The 23,930-nt window shown below is 33.7% G+C and overlaps 1 protein-coding gene and 2 pseudogenes across 1 annotated transcript; 1 reads left to right on the top strand and 2 right to left on the bottom strand.

The window, feature by feature from the left end:
- Positions 1–5,554: 5,554 nt before the first annotated feature.
- LOC120202569 lies at positions 5,555–6,105 on the bottom strand (annotated as a pseudogene).
- Positions 6,106–15,505: 9,400 nt separating this feature from the next.
- On the bottom strand, positions 15,506–18,174 carry LOC120202568 (annotated as a pseudogene).
- A 946-nt stretch (positions 18,175–19,120) lies between these two features.
- LOC120202637 (chloroplastic import inner membrane translocase subunit HP30-2-like) lies at positions 19,121–22,055 on the top strand. Its single transcript, XM_039203045.1, has 6 exons — positions 19,121–19,452; positions 19,739–19,854; positions 20,931–21,057; positions 21,301–21,449; positions 21,562–21,624; positions 21,717–22,055. The coding sequence occupies exons 1-6, from the start codon at positions 19,156–19,158 to the stop codon at positions 21,742–21,744; spliced, it is 780 nt and encodes a 259-aa protein (XP_039058976.1). The 5' UTR covers positions 19,121–19,155; the 3' UTR covers positions 21,745–22,055.
- The last annotated feature ends 1,875 nt before the right edge of the window (positions 22,056–23,930 follow it).

Here is a 23,930-nt window from a genome sequence, read left to right as displayed (position 1 = left end):
ATATTGTAAAGTTGGTTTAATTCTTGAGTTACATATGAGGAATAAAATTTTGAAGTTAAAGATGGTTTATATGGATATAAATTGGTTTAAGCATGTGTATATGAGTTGAGAACATGAAAGGGGATGAAAGATGAAGCATTTGAGTTAATTTGAGTAGATTTTCAGGCTTAAAAATAAATTCTGGGCTATATACATCGATGCACATTCAATGTGCACTGATGCATCAAGGGTAAACTCCAGATATTGTTCAGTGTGTATCGATGCACAAGAAGTGCATCGATGCACCCCTTAAAATGAAAACATCGAATGCAATTAATGCATCGATGCATAAGGAGTGCATCGATACACATGTTAAGGAATGCATCGATACACTATAGAATGCATCGATGCACTTTAAGGGGAAATTGAAATAGACATCTTTTGGTCTAAGAAATGATAGATTAGAGTATATCAATTAAATAATGATATGTATTAATGTATGATTATGTAGATATCGAACATGAACAAGTTCTGGAACGATTATCAAGTTCAGATTCGATTGAAAGAAAAGAAATCAAAAGGGGATTAGAACTTAGTGAGGCCAAGGTGAGTGCATATTAGATAGTATATAATATTTAATGGAAATAAGAATTGCGACAAGTCTTTTTCCTATAGTATTATGTATGGATTCATGAACATGAGCATATATTTGTTATGAGTTATATGTTATTGTATGTGTGATATGATTTGTATGAATATATGTTAGTGTGATAAGACATATGAACTGGTATAAGGGACATATATGTCACATAAGCTATATGATATACATATGAACATCAGTAAACAAGACATGACATATGTGCTTACATAAGAACATGAGAAATAAAATAAACAATGTGATAAGGAAATAAATAATGAGATTATATGAACATATATTGTTAATAGGGCTCATAAGACTATATATATATCTTTTAATGTAATAAAGTGAAATAAGTCAAATGATATTGAAGTATGTGAATATAGTATATATGATATAAAAGTGCATATGTGAAATGACATGATAGGGATAAAAATAGTGAGCTTACATGTTATGTGATATGAATATGATATATGTGATGTATGGGAAACATATGAACACAAGAGAAATGTTATAAGCTATGTGATTAAATGAGAAATGATACGAGCACATGTATATGTGATTATGAATGATAGGAATATGAGAAAAGGTATATGTGATATGTGAATTATATGGAAGTGAACCATGCGACTATGTGATCATATGCAATGTGATAAGAAACTATGTGCCTATGTGATAAGAATATGTGAAATAATATAAAGAAAATGCCCATGTTATGTGTTATGAGATCTAGAGATATAGTTGGCATGCCTAGAGTCGAGGGTTCTACGTGGTCCTTCGGGACATAGTGGTCATACGGGACGTATATGTTCTACGTGGTCCTTCGGGACATAGTGGTCCTACGGGACAAATTCTACGCGCCTCTAGTGGGAATTATACGAGCTGTGGTGACAGCATAGTGTACAACCTCTATGTACTCACGTATCTTTAGCTCTCAATAATGTACATGGGCTAAATAAGAGATAATATTAATAAACTTGATATGATGATATGTTTGTTCTCTTGTGAAATGATATGTGTGATATATGATTTTCAAATGGTAATTATAAGATCATATGATAAAAAGGAATCAGTGATAGTGATAAGAATAATGATGATGATATAGTTGCTTGTGTGTATGGGTTTTATAATAGGATATATGTTTTACATAACATGATGATATAATAATAAGTCTATAAGAGATATAATATAGACATAAGAAATCATAGGAACAGGAGATAAGAGATATGAATGATAATGACATATATGTATATGTATGTATTTGTTACATGTAAAAGTATATGAGTTGTATGGAATGATAGTAGTAATTGTTTATATATGATTATTAGTTAATGTTTACATTATATGCTTATTGCCTTACTAAGTCATCGACTTAGCGTGTGATTGTTTCACACGTAGGTTACCAAAGTGAGAAGAGTAAAGAGCAATATGGAGCAAGACATGTTAGATTATCCTTTCCACAATTCAGATCAGAAATAGGTTTAAATTATGTATTTTGTCACATGAAATGTAGTTAGCATATAAGATAAAAGATTTGTACTGGAACGCTCTGATCAATTCGTAAAACTATATGTTTTATACAATAGAAAATATTTTGGATTTTATTTGATTTTGTCAAAGTAAACGTTTTGAACGGTCAATGTGACACCTCGGACTCGTATTCGGGTCGGGTATGGGTTGGGGTGTTACATGTCTGGTTCATCAACTCTCCCTAGCACCTCGTCGCATGCTCATAAAGAACATGATGATTTTATCGTGCAAGCTGGTACTGGTTCTGCTATGGAATATAGTGAAACAGATGCTAATGGTTATGAGCATTCATCCCCACAATTGTCTACTGAAGTGCCTGGAAATACAAGTACTGCTGGTGTGCAACCTTTCATCGAGCAGAATGTACTTTCTGTAAATCAACATCCTATGCTTACAAGAAGCAAATATGGGATATTTAAACCCAAGGTATTTTTTAGTTCCTTGGATGAGTATCTTTCTGCTTCTATCAATGAAGCTACGAAATCCAAGGAATGAGAAGAAGTTGTTCGTGTTGAGCTCGATGCTCTTCATAATAATGGTATATGGTCTTTTGTAAAGCTGCTTGAGGGATGGTCCACTGTCGGTTGCAAATGGCTATTCAAAATAAAGTGTAATTCTGATGGGACGATTCAACGGTACAAGGCTTGTTTGGTGGTTAAGGGATACTCTTAGGTCCCTGGGCAAGATTTCAAGGAAATTTTCAGCCCGGTTGTGAGGTTTTCCACGTTGAACGTTATACTTACTCTTGTTGTTTATGGAGGTTGGTCGTTGAGACAGATCGGTGTGAACAACGCCTTTCTTCATGGTGATTTGAGTGAAGATGTGTTCATGCAACAACCACCCGCTTTTTAGCAATATACTCCTGAAGGCACCAAGCTAGTTTGTAAACTGCAGAAGTCACTCTATGGCTTGCGTTAGGCGCCATGAAATTGGCATGCTAAGCTGAAAGGTAGTCTTGTTCAACTTGGTTTTAAAGAGTCTAAAGTTGATGCTTCTCTCTTTGTCTTGATAGAAAATGGAGTATCGATATATGTTATGGTATACGTCGATGATATAATAGTTACCAGACAATCGACAAGTGGGATTGAGAAGGTAGTCACGCTATTGAATAATCATTTTTCTTTAAAGGACCTGGTGAACTGCATTATTTCTTAGGTATTGAAGTCAAGCGGTGTGATCAATTTTTACTTCTTAGTCAGAAGAAGTATATTTTGGAACTTCTTGAGAAGTCAAAAATGACCAAGGCTTCGTTTACTTCTACTCCAATGGTGGCTTCCTCAAAGTTGAGCAAGAATGAAGGACAACTGCTTACTGATGCTCGAGAGTTTCGTAGTTTAGTGGGCAGACTACTTTATGTGTGTCACACTAGGCCTGATAATGCCTTTAGTGTGAACAAGGTGGCTCAATATATACATGCTCCAAGAGAAAAACATTTGCTTGCTGCTAAACGTATTCTACGTTTTCTAGCTGGGATATTGAACTATGGTCTCGGTTTTATGCTAGGAAAATCACATATATCAACTTTCTCTGATGCTAATTGGGGTGGCTATGTTGATGATAGGCGATCAATGTCTGGTCATTGCGTGTTTGTGGGAGGAAAGCTTTTGTCGTGGAGTGCGAAAAAGAAAAAGGTGGTTTCACGGTTGACCATGGAAGTTGAGTATCGAAACCTTGCTGATGCAGCAGCAGAGGTGCCCTGGGTTGATGCTTTACTTATTGATTTGAAGGTGCCACAACATAAACAACCAATGATCTGGTGTGACAACACGAGTGCGATTGCGTTGAGCGCCAATCTGGTGTATCATTCTCAGTCCAAGCATGTGGACTTAGATGTGCATTTCGTCCGCTGTGTGTGAGTTATGTTCCAACAACTCATCAAGTTGCATATGGCTTGACCAAACCGTTGTCGAAAACTGCCTTTGATGGTTTTCGCGAGAAAATTAATGTATGTTTGTTTGTTGAAGAAGAGAAGAAGCGTGGAGAATGTTGAAAGATGACTCACGTGAAGCTTCATGCATAAGGGTGTTCTAGAAGCTAGTATGTTAGTCTAGTAGTTAGTTTTGATTTCTCAACAACTCCTTAACAGCTAGGTGGTTAGACAATTTTGAGCAGCTGAGTCGTTGTAATTGACTCCTATAAAACAGTGTTATAGACTGTACTTAAAGCAAGTTTTTGAGTGAAGTAAAGCATATGTTACCTTCATTCTTTCTTGTATTTCTTTTAGTCTTTCTGTGTTATTCAAGACTCGCATTCTATATTTGATGTGAAAACAAAGAAAACCAAAAATAATAACATTTGATGTAATTAACTTCAACTTATAATTTCAACAACTTTCCAGTAAAATTCACCCTCAACAACTGTCTTGCATGATTAAGGGTCTATTCGTGCATGGTGCAAAGTTGTATAGGTATGAGCCACTAATTAGTATATTGCTAAGTTTCTGTTTCTTTGTATAGTATTTACGAAGTTTTAAAGTAGCCGATGCTTAGCAGGAGTCAACCGTGCTGGATCGATTGAGGATACTAGATTTGAGTCACCTCTAAATTTTATTCTGGACCAGCTCCAAAAGAACATAACAGGCCAATGTTTAGTTGAAACTCTATACTGTATTACCAACAAAAAAAGTTCTAGGTTCATGTGCTGCACCATTGTTCTTAGAGTCGATTGGAATTGATTTTGGAAGCAGTTAGGAAAAATAAATAGATTTCGATTGAGGTTAGAGAAATTAAGAGTTAAAGATGTATTTTATTTTTTTGAGTTATGAAGAAAATAGCTTAATTACATAGGCTTACATTATGGAGGATCATACTGGTCTCTTTCTAATAAAGATAAACTATTAGCTAGAGAAGACATTCCAAGGCACCCATGATTTCAATGACACAGCTTAGAAGCCCATGATACTCCCCTTGATAACCCTCAATACACCTCATCAACCAGCATCCCTTATTTTGAGTGCCCCAACAAGATAACCCAAGCTTTAACAAATAAGATCAGAAGCAATTTAACAATGTTGTGGATTCAAGGACCAAAAAACCCCCACATACCCATGACCCTAAACGTTGCTTAAACCCAATGCTTTGAACGTAACTTCAAAGGGTAGAGCAAAGCTTCCACTCAATCCTTAATGTATATCAGCATCGCTCATATGCTTTTTTATATTGGCTTATTTTTCTTTTTAGTGAATATCATTGTGAATGGTCGATAAAAAAACATATATAATTTGTTTTGTTTTATGTTTACGTATATAATTTGCTAAAAAAATTAATAACGCAAAAAATCACTAAAAATTTAAGTATATTAACCGAAGGTAATTGATATTAAAGTTCCATATGCCTAATAAGATAAAGAAATACCCTATTGATAACCTAAATTGTTTAATTTGAATAATTAAAATAAAACCCTAAATCCTTAACAATCAAAAGCCCACGAATTCTCCCTCCGCACCTCTTCTTCTTCTTCTTCAGAGGAGTAATCGTTCTTGATGTGGAATTTCCTCCGAATCTGCTCCGTTGTCTTTCCCCTTTGTCAGCCATCGTTTTGCACGTCAAATCCAACAGCTCCTTTATGTTCAGAAAGTTGGCAGCCTGAAATTCATGCAATTCTCACTTTCAAATCATATAACCAAGTTTGTTGATAGAATTTGTAAATACGAAAGAACTAATTAACCATGATGAGGTCGAAGATGGTACCTTGATAAATGTTGACGAAATCCACGTCCCAATCTTTGAGTTCATTCAATTTAAGTTCGTCGTTGGTTGCAACATCGGCATGCCTCTTGCAATACTCGAGGACCTTCGATAAGGTCTTACCGGAGACGGTAGGGACGGGATTTTGTTGTCGGCACGATAGTCCTCGATCATGTTCTTGATCGTCTGCGATTGAAGCGCCACCGCTTCGTCCACCTTGAAAATTTCTCCATCGAAGCTCTTCAATGTTATCTTCTTCGAAGTCGACGACATTGGTGAATGCAAGAGAGCGAAAATATGAAGTTGACAATGTATGCCGATAATCACAGGCTGAAATCAAAACGAAATAACACAAATAGTTAGGTGACTAAATATGTATATATTAAATCGCTATAATTATGAGTTTAACTTGTTCAGGATTTTGGAGGTTTCGGGATGCGGTCGATGGGAATTACACCGGCGAAATGAAACCAAAAGGGGGAGAAGACACCGCCACCTCCGTAGGTGGCTCCACAGTTCGATGGGTTGAATTGTTTCGAAACCTTGGTCGGTTATTAACGTTTTACTCGACTTGTTTGATTAGTGGCGCCACCGTCAAAAGTCTCCGGCGACGCCAGCTGGAAATCGTTGACTGTTGTCAACAATTAAGAATTTGTTCCTTTTACAATAGTAGTTTACTTAAAGATGATATTTCATACAAAATGGGAGGATATTATCATATTGCTTTATTCATTACTTAACCTAAATTTTAAAATGTGCATTAGACTGCATATAATTACATTTTATACTGTTAAAAAAATTACATTTTATAATCCTTTTATACGCTTCAATATTTTTCTAGATGATCGGTTTTTTTAAAAAATGTAAAAAATCTTTGAAAACCCTCTAAAAAAAGACAACAAATAACGAAAATTCAATAAAAAATGATAAAAATTAAAATTAAATTGATAGAATATGTAAGAAGATTAAATGTTTAGTATATTAATTTTGTACCAAAACATCCTAAAAATGAACGGTATTCCATAGATATGATATCTATCTAGTGTAATGTATTAAATATACGAAAAAAGCTCGAATTGAATATCCAATCGTTTCAGTATATGGATGATGTCTCATTTATATATTATGATTATATAAAAATATATATTATATTAAAAAGATGGATAATCAAACTTATTTACTTCTCGATTCAATAGAAAAAGAAAAGAATAGAAGCGAATAGTGTAACACCCCCAATCCGTACCCGACCCGGATACGAGTCTGATGTGTCACATTGACTTTTCAAACTTTGACTCGTGACAAAATTCAAAGAAAATTTAAAACTTCCATTAAAGTAAAAGTGATTTAGTTACATAATTTGACCACAATAACCAAAATCGATCAGAGCATATTTAACTCAATCAAATAGTACATGCCAACTATATTCAAAATAACAAAAAAATCATTTAACTCATCTATTTTCTGATCTGAAATCTTGTAAGGGAGATGTTGACCTGTCTTGCTCCTCACAGCTTCTATATTCACTTTCTGTAACTTGCGTGTGAAACACTCACACGCTAAGTCGATGACTTAGTGAGGCATAAAGAAAACACATCTAATGGAATTCATACCCACTAATCATGCATGATCGTTTTATGCTATCAAATCATACAGCTCATTTATATATACATCAACATATATTCATGTATATTATGTAACAAATACCATAACCCCTATCACACATAAATCATATCATGCAATTCATATCACACATCATATACATATATCACCTACATTGTTCTCATATCACCAACATGTTTATCCTTACTAATTCCCTTGTCATGACTTCAATTCCGTCATATGAGCATAAACATATAATATACATTTTAATATACCACAATACATTACTAATTTCTATAGTCATATAATACATAAACACATAGCATCTCATATCACCATGACATATATGTACTTGTACCATGTCATTAGAAATACATATATCATTATATCAAATTATGTTCTATTTTCAAAGCCCATGTACACATGTGAGAACTATAGATATGTGAGTCTATAGAGGTTGTGCACTATGCTGTCACCACAGCTCGTATAATTGCATCAAAGTGCCACGTAGAATTGCACCGGAGTGCCACGTAGAATTGCACCGTAGTGCCATATAATAATGTCCATAAGGACCACATATCATTCTTTAAGAATCATATACATATACTAGGGATCAAGTATGTGTCTCACAAAACTTCACACATGTTCCAAAGAATACATATATGTCCCGAAGGACCGCGTAGACCCTCGACTCTTGGCATGCCAACTATACCCCTAGCTCTTATGACACATAACATGGGCATTAATATTTATGTTAACATACATTCACATATACACATAGTCATGTAGTCCTTTCACATAGCTCATTGTTATATAAATCACATATCCCATATACATATAAACACATAGTTCACTTACGCGTAGAACATTTTCATATAATCACATAGTCATATAATATTTCATATAACATATATTTTCTCTTTCATATATCTCATATCATGTATCATATCTTGTAATCATATAATCATGTTACTTATAATCACATAACTTCTACTCATAGGGTTCAACATCATTAACTTAGTTCACTTTTTCATATTATCATACATTTATATATTCTTATATGTCCTATCAATAACCTATAAACTTACTTATATTCTCATATATCCTATTTTAATATAATTTGTATAGTAATACTCTATAATTGTATCATATAATGATTTTACCCAAGTACTGCTTTATAAAGTTTATATTACAGGTTCAATTAGTCTCATTCTATCTTATAAATAACTCCCACTTATTTTATATCATTTTCCCTTTCCACTCACATAAACCATATATTTATTTAGTTCAATTTCTCATGACTTCCACAATACTCTTTAATAAAACTTTGTAGCTCTTCACTTTAATACATAAACCATAGTTTCCTTTAATTTATCAATCTTCCCTATATAACTTATGTATCCCTATTTATGTTTATGCCCTCTAATTTATACTATCCTCGTAGAGTCTCCTAACATTTCTCGTATAATCACTTATACCATATCATATGACTTATACTTGATTATCTTATTCTCTCATGTTCATTTCATTTCTTATGACTCTATCATATAACTTATTCCATGTTTTTCCATTATTACATAATAAAGTTTTACATAAATCATATAGCATATACAAAGCATATCATTATCTTTAGTCATGCATACATACAATCAATGTATACATATAATCACATATAATTATAACCAACACATAATCATGTCCATGACTTCATGCATATTACTCTAGGAAATAGACTCATCGCAAGTCTTATTTCCATTAAACACTACATGTCACTAGTATGCACTCACCTTGGCCTCACTAATCAATTCCAATCTCTTATCATTCCCTTGATCGATCTTACTTGCCAAATGTTCCGGAATTGCTTTACGCTCAGAATCTACATAAATGTATATTTAAGGCAATCATTAAATACCTACACCTTGTAATTTGATACTAGCAACTTTAACCAACTTATTAAACCGATATTCACATTTTTCCTTTAGGGGGAATCGATTCCCTCCTGTGGAGGAATCGGTTCCCCTATGAGATTCTGGAATTTCTGGTTCGCTTGAGGGGTATCGATTCCCCATTGAATGGGTACCGATTCCCCTTGAATGGGTACCGATTCCCCTTGCCCAGAAATCATATTTTCAGCACGAAATTTACTTCATTTCATCTTAAACACTTCATATTTCAACCTCTTCTATATACTAAACTCAAACACACATACTTAAGCCCATTTGTACTAATTTAATCCATCTTAATTCTCAAAATCCTCTCCTCTTAATGAAATTCAAGAATTATACTCAAATTTCAACATGTTCTAAATTCCTTTTTATCACTACAAATCTCTTAATTCAACTATTGACAAGTCAAATTCAACTTAAAATTCAACTTATCAACTTTATTTCAAGATTTCATTCAAAAACTCAAAATCTTTAATCTCTCATATACCTTTCATCTTGTTGTTTTAGAACCAATTAAGCTTTCCTTAAGCTTAATTACCATCCAATGATCAAAACCCAACCTTTAATTGAACAAATAATCAACTAATGAAGAAACTTACCTTTGCCCTTGAGCTCTTACGGGAGGAGAAAGAAGAAAGGAAGAAGAGATGAAATGTTTTCATCTTCCACGTTTTAATCTCCTATTAAAGGGGATAAAAACATCTTTTATTGTCAAATGACCATTTTGCCCTTTACTACTTTGGATAATTACTAAAAACTTCCATGGATTATCTCCACATAATTCATTGAACTTTTTAACTTTTCCACTTTAATCACTAAATTCTGAAATTTTATAATTTAGTCACTAACCCATAATTTGGGATGTTACAAATCTCCCCTCCTTTAAAGAAAATTCGTCCTCGAATTTTCACTGCACACATTGATAAGAACATGTCTATTAATGTTCTCATGTTGTTTCCTTTACTTAATCTTTCTTTCCCTTAGTTCTTCAACTACCATTTTTTTTCTTTATACATCCTTATCATGTCACTTATCATATAACCAATAGCATTAGTTCTTATCACTCAAAATCATTAATCAATCAAATTCCTTATCAATCTTTAATTACCTTGCAGTAATAACCAACCTTTATTCCATCATCGCTTAATTACTTCTTAAACTTCCTTAATACATATAAATTATTCTTTATTCCTCTGACTAAATCTGCTTGACCAAGAAACATAACCTTTATTACATCTGATTCTTTAAACTTTTTCCTTTCATTTCATTATTCCATTATTCCTTTATTTATTCAAAATCAAAATCTCCTTATACATAAATCATATATTATCTTCCATGCTCACATACTCTTTTCCTCTCACTTGTGCTCATCTCTGATTACTAATCTTTATCATCTCTTCATTACTTTGATATGGAATACAACTAATTCAAATCGAGTTTGTAATTGACAATCATAATCTATGTCTCTATCTTCGATAGTGTCGATTTTTATGAGATACAAATTCTCTTAATTCTTCTGAGATCTCTCTATATCTTTAATACAATTCATCACTTCTTGAAAAGAACAATTTTTAACATCAATAATATTCTTTTCGTCTAGGCACAAACCCTCCATACCTCACTTACATACATCATTTTTCCTTCAAATAACTTAACAACAATTTCTTCGACTTATCAAACTATATTCATATCCCTACACGTTACGATTCCTCTGTTTTCGAAATCAAGCATTCTAACTTTCTCTGTCTTATAAACTGATTGTTGATATATTGATTCTTAAATTTTTCTATTACTTTATAACTTTCCTTAACCATATGAATCCTTATCTCCTTCACTACATCACATTTACATGGTCGAGATACACAACTATATCCATATCCATTTCATATCCGGTTAACTTATCCTAACAATATCTTCAAATCCTTTAATTTCAATACACGTTTCGTCACATAAACTGGTTAGTCAACGCTAACTCTTTTCATCTAGAATGCAAACCCTTATAATATCCACATTTTGCTTATACACAGTACTATCTCTTTGTTTCAAATTCATCACACTAATTGCATTTATCTTATAAACTGGTCACTGATTCACTTATTCTTGAGCTCTTCTACAATTCTAGCCACATCCTTAGATCTTTTAACTTTCTTATGGTGACACTTGTTCACCATATTCAATCGTATCCATGAAATAATAAGAATACTTCATATCACTTTTCCGATTCAGACATGTGAAAACTTTATATCACTATTCTAATATGATTTCCACTTTCTGAAATCAGTCTTTGATCTTATGAGGCATTTCCTGAGGTGTCCGCTCTTCATCCTGCCTGGCCAGGGCAGGTGAATAGCTATCACAATCAGGAATATCACCTTCACTTACTTCGAAATTATCACGATCGGATTTCTACTATATTAATTCTATTAGCAAGACAACATACTTCTTACACTATCATATCAGAAATTTTTCACTCTATGTTGGCATGTACACATTTTATGACACTTTGGACTTTGGTTTATGCCGAGAATCGACTAAACATGGCTCTAATACCATTAAATGTAACACCCCCAACCCGTACCCGACCCGGATACGAGTCTGAGGTGTCACATTGACTTTTCAAACTTTGACTCGTGACAAAATTCAAAGAAAATTTAAAACTTCCATTAAAGTAAAAGCGATTTAGTTACATAATTTGACCACAATAACCAAAATCGATCAGAGTATATTTAATTCAATCAATTAGTACATGCCAACTATATTCAAAATAACAAAAAAATCATTTAACTCATCTATTTTCTGATCTGAAATCTTATAAGGGAGATGCTGACCTGTCTTGCTCCTCACAGCTTCTATATTCACTTTCTGTAACCTGCGTGTGAAACACTCACACGCTAAGTCGATGACTTAGTGAGGCATAAAGAAAACACATCTAATGGAATTCATACCCACTAATCATGCATGACCGTTTTATGCTATCAAATCATACAACTCATTTATATATACATCAACATATATTCATGTATATTATGTAACAAATACCATAACCCCTATCACACATAAATCATATCATGCAATTCATATCACACATCATATACATATATCACCTACATTGTTCTCATATCACCAACATGTTTATCCTTACTAATTCCCTTGTCATGACTTCAATTCTGTCATATGAGCATAAACATATAATATACATTTTAATATACCACAATATATTACTAATTTCTATAGTCATATAATACATAAACACATAGCATCTCATATCACCATGACATATATGCACTTGTACCATGTCATTAGAAATACACATATCATTATATCAAATTATGTCTCTTTTCAAAGCCCATGTACACATGTGAGAACTATAGATATGTGATTCTATAGAGGTTATGCACTATGCTGTCACCACAGCTCGTATAATTGCACCAAAATGCCACGTAGAATTGCACCGGAGTGCCGCGTATAATTGCACCGTAGTGCCATATAATAATGTTCATAAGGACCACATATCATTCCTTAATAATCATATACATATACTAGGGATCAAGTATGTGTCTCACAAGACTTCACACATGTTCCAAAGAATACATATATGTCCCGAAGGACCGCGTAGACCCTCGACTCTTGGCATGCCAACTATACCCCTAGCTCTCATGACACATAACATGGGCATTAATATTTATGTTAACATACATTCACATATACACATAGTCATGTAGTCCTTTCACATAGCTCATTGTTATATAAATCACATATCCCATATACATATAAACACATGATTCACTTACGCGTAGAACATTTTCATATAATCACATAGTCATATAATATTTCATATAACATATATTTTCTCTTTCATATATCTCATATCATGTATCATATCTTGTAATCATATAATCATGTTACTTATAATCACATAACTTCTACTCATAGGGTTCAACATCATTAAACTTAGTTCACTTTTTCATATTATCATACATTTATATATTCTTATATGTCCTATCAATAACCTATAAACTTACTCATATTCTCATATATCCTATTTTAATATAATTTGTATAGTAATACTCTATAATTGTATCATATAATGATTTTACCCAAGTACTCCTTTATAAAGTTTATATTACAGGTTCAATTAGTCTCATTCTATCTTATAAATAACTCCCGCTTATTTTATATCATTTTCTCTTTCCACTCACATAAACCATATATTTATTTAGTTCAATTTCTCATGACTTCCACAATACTCTTTAATAAAACTTTGTAGCTCTTCACTTTAATACATAAACCATAGTTTCCTTTAATTTATCAATCTTCCCTATATAACTTATATATCCCTATTTATGTTTATGCCCTCGAATTTATACTATCCTCGTAGAGTCTCCTAAAATTTCTCGTATAATCACTTATACCATATCATATGACTTATACTTGATTATCTTATTCTCTCATGTTCATTTCTTTTCTTATGACTCTATCATATAACTTATTCCATGTTTTTCCATTATTACATAATAAAGTTTTACATAAATCATATAGCATATACAAAGCATATCATTATCTTTAGTCATGAATATATACAATCAATGTAATACATATAATCACATATAATTATAACCAACACATAATCATGTCCATGACTTCATGCATATTACTCTAGGAAATAGACTCATCGCAAGTCTTATTTCCATTAAACACTACATGTCACTAGTATGCACTCACCTTGGCCTCACTAATCAATTCCAATCTCTTATCATTCCCTTGATCGATCTTACTTGCCAAATGTTCTGGAATTGCTTTACGCTCAGAATCTACATAAATGTACATTTAAGGCAATCATTAAATACCTACACCTTGTAATTTGATACTAGCAACTTTAACCAACTTATTAAACCAATATTCACATTTTTCCTTTAGGGGGAATCGATTCCATCCTGTGGGGGAATCGGTTCCCCTATGAGATTCTGGAATTTCTGGTTCGCTTGAGGGCTATCGATTCCCCATTGAATGGGTATCGATTCCCCTTGCCCAGAAATCATATTTTCAGCACGAAATTTACTTCATTTCATCTTAAACACTTCATATTTCAACCGCTTCTATATACTAAACTCAAAAACACATACTTAAGCCCATTTGTACTCATTTAATCCATCTTAATTCTCAAAATCCTCTCATCTTAATGAAATTCAAGAATTATACTCAAATTTCAACATATTCTAAATTCCTTTCTATCACTCCAAATCTCTTAATTCAACTATTGACAAGTCAAATTCAACTTATCAACTTTATTTCAAGATTTCATTCAAAAACTCAAAATATTTAATCTCTCCTATACCTTTCATCTTGTTGTTTTAGAACCAATTAAGCTTTCCTTAAGCTTAATTACCATCCAATGATCAAAACCCAACCTTTAATTGAACAAATAATCAACTAATGAAGAAACTTACCTTTGCCCTTGAGCTCTTACGGGAGGAGAAAGAAGAAAGGAAGAAGAGATGAAATGTTTTCATCTTCCACGTTTTAATCTCCAATTAAAGGGGATAAAAATATCTTTTATTGTCAAATGACCATTTTGCCCTTTACTACTTTGGATAATTACTAAAACTTCCAGGGATTATCTCTACATAAATCATTGAACTTTTCAACTTTTCCACTTTAATCACCAAATTCTGAAATTTTACAATTTAGTCACTAACCCATAATTTGGGATGTTACAAATAGGGTCCCAAATAACAAAGAGATATGTATAAGGAAGGCTTGATTAAGCCCATTTCTAATCCTAAATGAAATGTCATTTACGTAGGGATTCATATGTAAATATAATATCTATTAAATACATTTGAATGATCTTTCTCATAATGAGAATGTATAATGAATTTATAATCATAAAATCGACTCGTTCATCAGATTATAAATTATAAATTCATAACCCTAGCCTATTCCCATTTTGAACGGAATAGTGCCACTAATTCTTTGATTTGAGTAAGTAAAGAAGGATCTTAAACTAAGAAATAGATTCTAGAAGCTAATGTTAATAACAAGTGACTTATTGACATCATTTAAAGCAATAACTAAATAGAAATAATATTATCATATGCATAAAATGCTATCATTCAAAATAATTGCCGTAGTTTCTAACTAGAAGATAGCCTCAAAATGAAACAAGTGAACTATACACACAATGAAATAATCATTGAATTACAGTATATTTGATGTGCTAATCAAACCTATAAACAAGATTAACAGCACGGCCACCCGGAAAACAACAGTTAATGGTTTACGTGAGCGGCGAGCTGAAAACTTCATCCACTGAGATGAAGTCTCTTCATGAACTGAAACAACGGTATTCGACAACAAAACAGTAGCTTTGCTCGACTTATGAAGGGGTATTTCCTGCGATTCGTCGATGGTGCCACGATCAGCACCACGGCCAACAATGATACCCTTTTCTTCTACTTCTACCTCCTGCAAAAGACAACTTTATAAGGTCCGATACATATCCGGAATTGACAGTGGGTTTCTATACAAGCACCAAGCACAAACTTCTCGCCTTTTTAACAACTGGTTTCGAATCATCTTCATTCTCTCCACTACTCCACTCATCTATCGCATCGTTATAATGAACCGAGCGAGCCTGAAGGTTACACTGCAGACGTATTCTTCCTGTCACATTAGCCTGTATCATGGAGTTTTTATTGTGTGGTTGACTTCGAGAAGGGCGGGACCTAATCCTGATTCCAGTGACAGCGCTCTCAACATTACAAGATGTATTTGTATGATTTCTGAATTCTCCATCACTATTTAGAGCGTTATAGAATGGCACTGTACTGGAAAAGTCGACATCCTGCATGTAAATCGGATTTGCGCAAGACGGTCCATAGGAGATCCCCCCTGTTGCCCTTGTCTGTCCCTAGATGTTCCAAAGAAAAAAAATCTTGTTTTTAGATAGGGAAAACACATGGAACGCTAGGAAATGCAAATACGAAAATATGTGTATCATATACATGACCAGAATTCATCGGTGTACGACAAGATATAACATTTGAATGAATCTTGACATGCTACAAGCAATATTTTAACTAGTTAGCTTCTACTCACCAGCACTTCGGCCGCTTCACCATCTGATTCATTGCATGATCTGCCATCCTTACCAAAGCTCATGGCCTTAGGAGTCTCACATTCTGAATTCTTCCGACTGCCGTCGTCGTCAGCGTAGCAGCCATCCAAATCATTCATTATGGATTCCTAGAAGTTCGAAACATATGCATCGTTTTCATTAGTGCCATGCTCAAACGCCACCCCACCGAGACAGTTTCCAACATGATCAAACATCCAAGGTGCCTGCTCTGCTTCAATCTGGTTGTGCAATGGAGAAAATAGTGGTTCTCCCGTTGAATCGTAGAAATGATTCAAAGCTTCTTCAAGTAAACGCATCTGAAATCGAACAACGTCAGTTCCGTAGAAATTATCACAAAATCTATATCAAAATTCAGGATCCCCCCTCACTTCTGCAGGGACCATATCTGCCACATGATCCATTTCATCATAAGCTTTATAACCATCCCATTTACGTCTCTCTGGGTGGCCTGGGTTAAGGAATATGTCCTGAAGGGGGCTATTTTTTGGGAAGCTAGTTACAAGCCACAACTCAATTGGATTATGCGGAAACTATTCAAGCTTAGGAGTTCAGCTGCTGATTTGTTTGGTGGTGTGGTGGACTGAAATGTGGTTAAAAGCAGTTGGGTGTAGGAGAAAATGAGGGGCAGGAGGGAGAAAGTAAGATGGGATCATCTAATCTGGTTCCCTTTGCGCATCCCAAGATTGTCCATTATTGCCTGGATGGTTATTCTTAATAGGCTCCCAACCAAGGACATGCTCATTCATATGGGAATAAAGTCGGATGGACGCTGTGATCTGTGTTGTGATGGTTTAGAGAGCAGGGATCACCTGTTCAACGATTGTACATTTGCAAGAGGGGTCTGGAGCAAAGTTTTACAGGCTTGTAGAATTCCCTGCAGGGTGCTGTGTTGGAACGATGCATTGGCCTGGGCAGAAACTAACTACAAGGGGAAGTCCTTGCTAGTCTGCATTTTGAAGCTAGCTTGGATTAGTCTCTTGTACTTTGTCTGGGAGGAACGCAATTTTAGGCTCTTCAGAGGCTACTCTCGTGTTCCTGATGAAGTCTTTGATAACATCAGGGGGACCGTTAGTGCCAAGTTGCAAGGCTACAACATAAACAAAGCTGACAGGGTTAACCTTCAACTCTGTGTAGAATGGAACATTGGTTAACGGACTGGTGCCTGCTGTGTCCTAGGATCTATCTGTTAACCCTTCTACTGAAGTTTGGTTATTTTTCATCTTAACTTGTTGTTTTTGGTTCCTTTGGTAGCATTAGTCGTGTTGATTGTTTAGACTTGGGTCTGAGGTCTCTAGTTGGGGGCCAGTGCTTGTTCTGCTTTTAGCAGTTGGTTTCTCTTGTAATATATAACCGTTCTTTTGGGTAATAAAAATCAAATTATCAACAAAAAAAACCATCCCATTTACACTCCAGTTTAGGTTCAACGGCTTTAGAAACCACTTCACTATGCAAACCAAAATGACGAGTTTCCGTCGCATCGAATATTTTTTTGGCTTCCCCTTCTACTGCAGGGGAGTCTCGAGGCACTTCTAACACCGATAGCATGTCTTTGGTAGGAGACAATACAGTCGGACCAACCCCATCACCGTTGAAATCTTCAATGGACTCATCTTGTTTCTTGAACAGACGACAAATTACAAATGCATTCTGCAGGAGAAATTAAAAAAAAATTAAGAACAAAAATGATCTAAAGAAGAATACAAGTAAATCAAGAACAACATATTATTATATTTGTAATATAATAATATTATATTATTTGAAAATTAAATTACGTAATTGTACTTACTTCGTTGATGTTAGGTTTGTGTCAACAATTCCTAGAAAAAAGTGGACCATTAAGTAAGCTAACCAATAAAGCTTTGACATGTGGAAATTGTTAGTCATGTATAAAAGCATGGGGTCCACACGGCTTACGTGGCTACATATGAAAGTGCTACGAACCATACTAGTGCATGGCTGCCTACAAATACTCTTCCTTTATCAAATATTAGATTTAAAATTTCAATTGTATTATCATAGTGTTAAAAGTACTAAAAGTAATACAATTATGTGATATATAATGATATGGATATCCATAATTATATAACATAAATTTAATATACAGTATGTAACATTTTTGTTTTTTTATAAAGAATCAATAAGTGACAAATAAGTATCTATTTATTAATGATCTATTAAACATAATTATAATAGTAGAAAATATAAAATTTAATTAAAAATGTCAATGAAGTTAAATTTAAAAAGTCTTTTATATTGGAACAAAACTTGTAAAAAACATTCTTGCGTGTAAAGATATATATATATATATATATATATATATATATATATATATATATATATATATTATAATTGAATATTATATTTAAATATTCTAAAATGACTATTCGTATTTATTTTAAATTTATAATAAATAATAATTTTAATATCTAAATTCATAAAACTCGTAAAATATCCATAAGTATCTAAAGATAAAAGCAAATATTTGGGCTACATTGTTAAAAAGATCGTTTTGACAAAAAGGCCATTCTGGAGTAATACCAAAACAAAAAACAAAGCCGGAGAAATTGGATCAGGCAACCATTCCAATTTCAATTCCCCATTTCTTTACTCGAGGAAATTACATACACAAGTTGTGACGAAATGGAGGGTGGAAAAGAGCAAAGACTGGCGGTGGTTTCCAGGTTTATGATGGCTCAACAAAACCCTTTGGAGCAATTGCAAACCAAGTTCAAGGAAGTCGAGAACGGGTTCAAGGCTTGGCTAGCCAAGCAGTCCATGTCAGTCGAGGCGGCGGTGGTGACCGTCACAGGCGCCGCCCAGGGTGCTGCTATCGGTGCTATCATGGGTACCCTAACCAACGACATATCCTCTTCTCTTCCAACTCCTCCTCAGGCTTCCCTCAATCCTCAAGCAATGTCTTCTCTCAAGCAAGCCCAGGTCTTAGTTTTTATCTGCGATCTCGATAATTTTTTCCCAGAACTGTAATTTCCAATTACATGTCTCGAAAAATAATATATATATATATATATATATATATATATATATATATATATTTATTTATTTAATGCCGATTGTGTGTTTCTGGGGAGGACCATGTTCTAGATAGTGCACATGCTAATTGAGTTATATTGTTGTTTACAAACACGAATAGTTTTCTAATTACCATTGTATTGTTAATGGATATGTGGGTTTTATTGATATTTGATGCATGTTTTAATTGCAGGCTCTATCCGGAGGTCCCTGGGTTCAAGCTCGTAATTTCGCGGTAATGACCGGTGTCAATGCCGGCATAACTTCTGTTATGAAAAGATTGAGAGGGAAGGAGGATGTTCAATCTAGGTGGACTTTTTAATCTTGTTTGATTTTCTTTATGTTGTTTTATAGCTAGCGGATATTGCAACTAGGTATAGTTAAATCGGATTATGACTTGCTAACATATGCTGCAATATGCTCAATAAACCCGTACAAGATACCAACATATGATGCTTTAAATGAACTCGTTTCCAACACAAAAAATTAATATTGTTCTTCGTTATGTATTGGTATCTGTTTTTGTCCTAGAAAGTGTAACAAATCTAGTGAGATTCCTATTGAGATGCAAAGAAATCTCAGTGACTTTCTTTGAGGGTCTTAGCTTTACAAATGTTATGGTCAAACAGTTTGTTCCAGACCTTGGAATTGTTATGGGTGATATATCTGTGTTGGCTTTTACTGAATTTGGTCTTACGTTTTGGAAAGGATGAAGACTCATTTACTCCTGTGGTTTGTCGTCAAGTCAAAATTTGGATGTATTTTCTCTTTATTTTTCCTTGAAATTCTTAAGACGTTTCCTTTCCGGAGCCAACTTGATTTCCATTTCTAGCTAAAATAGGCTGCATTTGGCTATGTGAGATCATGGTCCTTTTATTTTTTCTATTTTGTAAGCATATGAGGAATAGAAATAAGTTCTCAAACATTTTATTGGTACAGTTAATAGGGTGATTAACTGATTATTTGTTATTTTTTGTAGAAAATGAGATACTAATTTTTAAAGATCTTCTCATTTGGAACTAGCTTGTTTTCCCCTCAATTTAGAAACTTCGAGGTGCATTTATCTATGACAAATACATGCACATTTTTTCTTCTCTCATTCGCTCATCTGGATTCCACCTCACATGCCCCACTTTTATCGGTTTATGTTGCGTTCTCTTGGGGATTCTCCTTTCTCCACCTGTTCTCTCCCATCATAAATTAGCATTGCAATATTATTTGCATATTGTTGGATATTGGACTTAGGTAAGCTTAAGATGGATAGATAATTTTCTAATCTTGTTGTTTGAATATCGAACTGTAGACTTCATTTGGTTTATGTGTGTATCTCTTGCTCGACATACTTAGGTTTTCATGGTTTTTTAATGTAAATATTCTATTTGCAGCATGGTGGCGGCTTTTGGTTCTGGGGCCATGTTTTCTTTAGTGAGTGGCATGGGTGGCCCTAATCAGGCTGCAAATGTAGTCACTTCTGGACTTTTTTTCGCACTCGTTCAAGGCGGGCTTTTCCAGGTTGATAAATCATTCCATTATACCCCTTAATACCACTATCTTATTTTTAGTGATTTCTGGTTATTAACTGTTATAAAAGTTATGAATCTGATCAGCTTGAATCAAGTTTGTTGAGTTTCTATATCCATGAGCTTCTTGAGTAAATTTTCCCTTTAACAGCCAAGTATAAGGAATACTACTTCAAAATAGTGCTCTACTGGCCTGCGGTTTCATATCTAACAGCCTTTTTTTACGGTTATTTAGTTAGGGCAAAAGTTTTCTCAACCACCTGCTGAGGATGTGTACTATTCCCGAACAAGATCCTTGTTAAACAGTCTTGGCCTCCAGAACTACGAGAAGAATTTCAAGAAAGGCTTGTTAACCGATAACACATTGCCTTTGCTCACTGATAGGCAAGAAACTGAAGTTTTTATCCTAATTTAACTTTCAAATTAGTGTTCTATGATCTCTCTCTCTCAATGTACATATATTCTGATGGCCATGGAATTGTCTAATGTGTTTCAGTGCTCTTAGAGATGTGAAAATACCCCCTGGGCCTAGGCTTCTTATTCTTGACCATATTCAGAGGTTTGGCTCAACCTTCTGTGAAAGCTAATTGTTGCCCTTGAGGCCTTGAACAGTGAACTCTATCTCACCTTCTTTTGATTATTTGTCACCAGAGACCCGGAATTGAGAGAGAAGCGATGAAGCCACGGCCCCACGGGTGAAGTTAGATTGTCAAGGCAGTTCATTATGAAGGGGAATATCTCCGAAACTGTGGAATAGGTGAGTAGTTTTTGTTTGTTTTTTAATCGAAATGAATTTTGCTTTTCTTTCTTCTCTGTTGTCGTTAACATCATATTTCAATAAACACGCTTGTTTAGAATTAAAGATTCAAGTTCACACTATCTTAATGAATTTATCGAGTAGTTATGGTTGCTGTTATACTTAAGATTGGATAAAGATGCTAGGTACATGTGCTTGTATGCAGTAATTTTGGTATTTGCCTTTGCATTTTCAAGGTAAAGCTTAACTATGTACTTGGGTTGAGTTCGATTCTCATTCTCAATTCTAAATTAAGTTACAGAAAATGACTAGAGTCTGTATTCAAGATGACAGTAAGAGACATAAATTGAATCGAAAAATGATTGGTTGTAATCGGAGTACGATATAGAAGTTGATGTAGCATGAATGAAAGAAACCTGTAAACAAGGGCAATAGATGGAGAGTGAGTGGTGCCCTTATCCATTGTGGAATTCCCTGGGGACAAAGGCGAATATGGCAATAAATTTAGGCATATCCCTTGTTTTGGCTTTTCTTTTGAAGTTATTTATTTCCGCTTGGTTTCTGGTTATAATGGGGGCTAGGTGGGCCTTCTGCCTGCTCCACTCCACATATCACATCTGTGGACCGTCTTTGTCCGCAATCGAACTCCATGCACTTATAATATCCACATTAAAAATAGGTTTATGGACCGCAAGTTTTTTTATAAAAAAAAGAGAGTATTAAAACGTGCTTTCTTTAATTTTTTATATCAGATTATGATTTTAATACCAGAAACTCAACTTTTTACTGATTTAGCAATGTAAATTGTAATTACGATTCACTTGAACACACATTGGAGGGAATTGAGAAAGGGTGTTTGAGCTAATACCACCAAAAACAAAACCACCAATCAATTTCATTTTCTTTCTATAAGCTTATTATATAGTTCCTCCATGGGGTCTACCTTATCTTTCAAAGTTAATAGAATTCCTAATAACTTTTTTCTTTGAATAGTTCAAGTATTTGTTCATAATCTTTTTTTAGTTGTTGATAATGTGTAGACACAATTATTCGAATATTGACTTTTAAAAAATCTCTTTAATCTTTCCTTTTATATACCGAAAATAAAATTACACAATACTTTTTAATTGTTGCAAGTTTCGATCAACTTTGAGAAACCATACAATATATTTAAAAACTATTAGGAAAGCAAATAAATGCTCAACTCTATGATTGAGAGAGAGATGCGAGTAGAATATGAAGGTCGACTCATAACATTAATGTTTTCATACATTCTGTAAAGTGGTGGAATGATCAACATGCTTCTTTACCCTTGACGTTTCTAGAACCTGTAAGAAGAATAATTATCTTTTTAACCATCACCAACAGCGTTGAATCTATTTTTTCCGAATTTTTTCAGAGAAAAATAAAATAAAAAACAGACACCGGTGCTAGTTTGAAGCATAATAGAATCTAATCCAGATTCTACATCCACTTGTAAAAAGCTTTAATTTCAACTTCAAATTCAAACTTAAAATTAAAATTATTGAAAATTTTATTTAAATATTATCTGACTCAAATATAATTATTCTTAAATAGTAAAGTAAATATACTTAATTTTACATGGAGAAGAGAAAAAGTTCGCTTAAAAATGATAATTGCGTGCTTTAAGTGATCAAGAATTGAAAAATACTCGAGAAAAGAACAATAGATAGATGGGTTTTCCTCTTTAACATCTTAATATAATTGTAAGGTAGAATCTGTGTTGGTTTTAAATATTTATTAATAGAATTATTTAAACTCTAATTGTTTGAGAATAATAATACGATATTTATCGATCAACATTGCTCGAGTTGACAAGGGTTTTTAAACAGTTAAAAAAACATTAATAACAATGAATTATCATGGATTTAAATAATGGTCTGCTCGTTGTATAGTAGTAATGGTGTCTTTCGAAACTGTTATTGTATGATTGTGATACCCGTAATCACTACACTAGTGTTTACTAAAATACAATAAAAAACACACCTACAACCCTAATTTAAATATATGGGATATATTAAACTCGAGTACACGTATGCATTTCTTGATTCCAAAAGATGGCTATAAATCATCCTCGTCTCTGCTCC

Source organism: Hibiscus syriacus, unplaced genomic scaffold (genome assembly GCF_006381635.1).
Source record: "Hibiscus syriacus cultivar Baekdansim isolate YM2019G1 unplaced genomic scaffold, ASM638163v2 tig00008957_pilon, whole genome shotgun sequence".
Lineage (NCBI taxonomy): Eukaryota > Viridiplantae > Streptophyta > Magnoliopsida > Malvales > Malvaceae > Hibiscus > Hibiscus syriacus.
This window is presented reverse-complemented; position numbering and strand designations above follow the sequence as displayed.

Excerpts from the sequence above, each read along its gene's own strand:
- LOC120202637 (XM_039203045.1), top strand. The coding sequence starts at position 19,156 with ATGGAGGGTGGAAAAGAGCAAAGACTGGCGGTGGTTTCCAGGTTTATG. Across the intron at positions 21,058-21,300 it reads TTCAAGGCGGGCTTTTCCAG|TTAGGGCAAAAGTTTTCTCA; the intron begins GTTGATAAATCA and ends ACGGTTATTTAG. Across the intron at positions 21,625-21,716 it reads ATTCTTGACCATATTCAGAG|AGACCCGGAATTGAGAGAGA; the intron begins GTTTGGCTCAAC and ends ATTTGTCACCAG.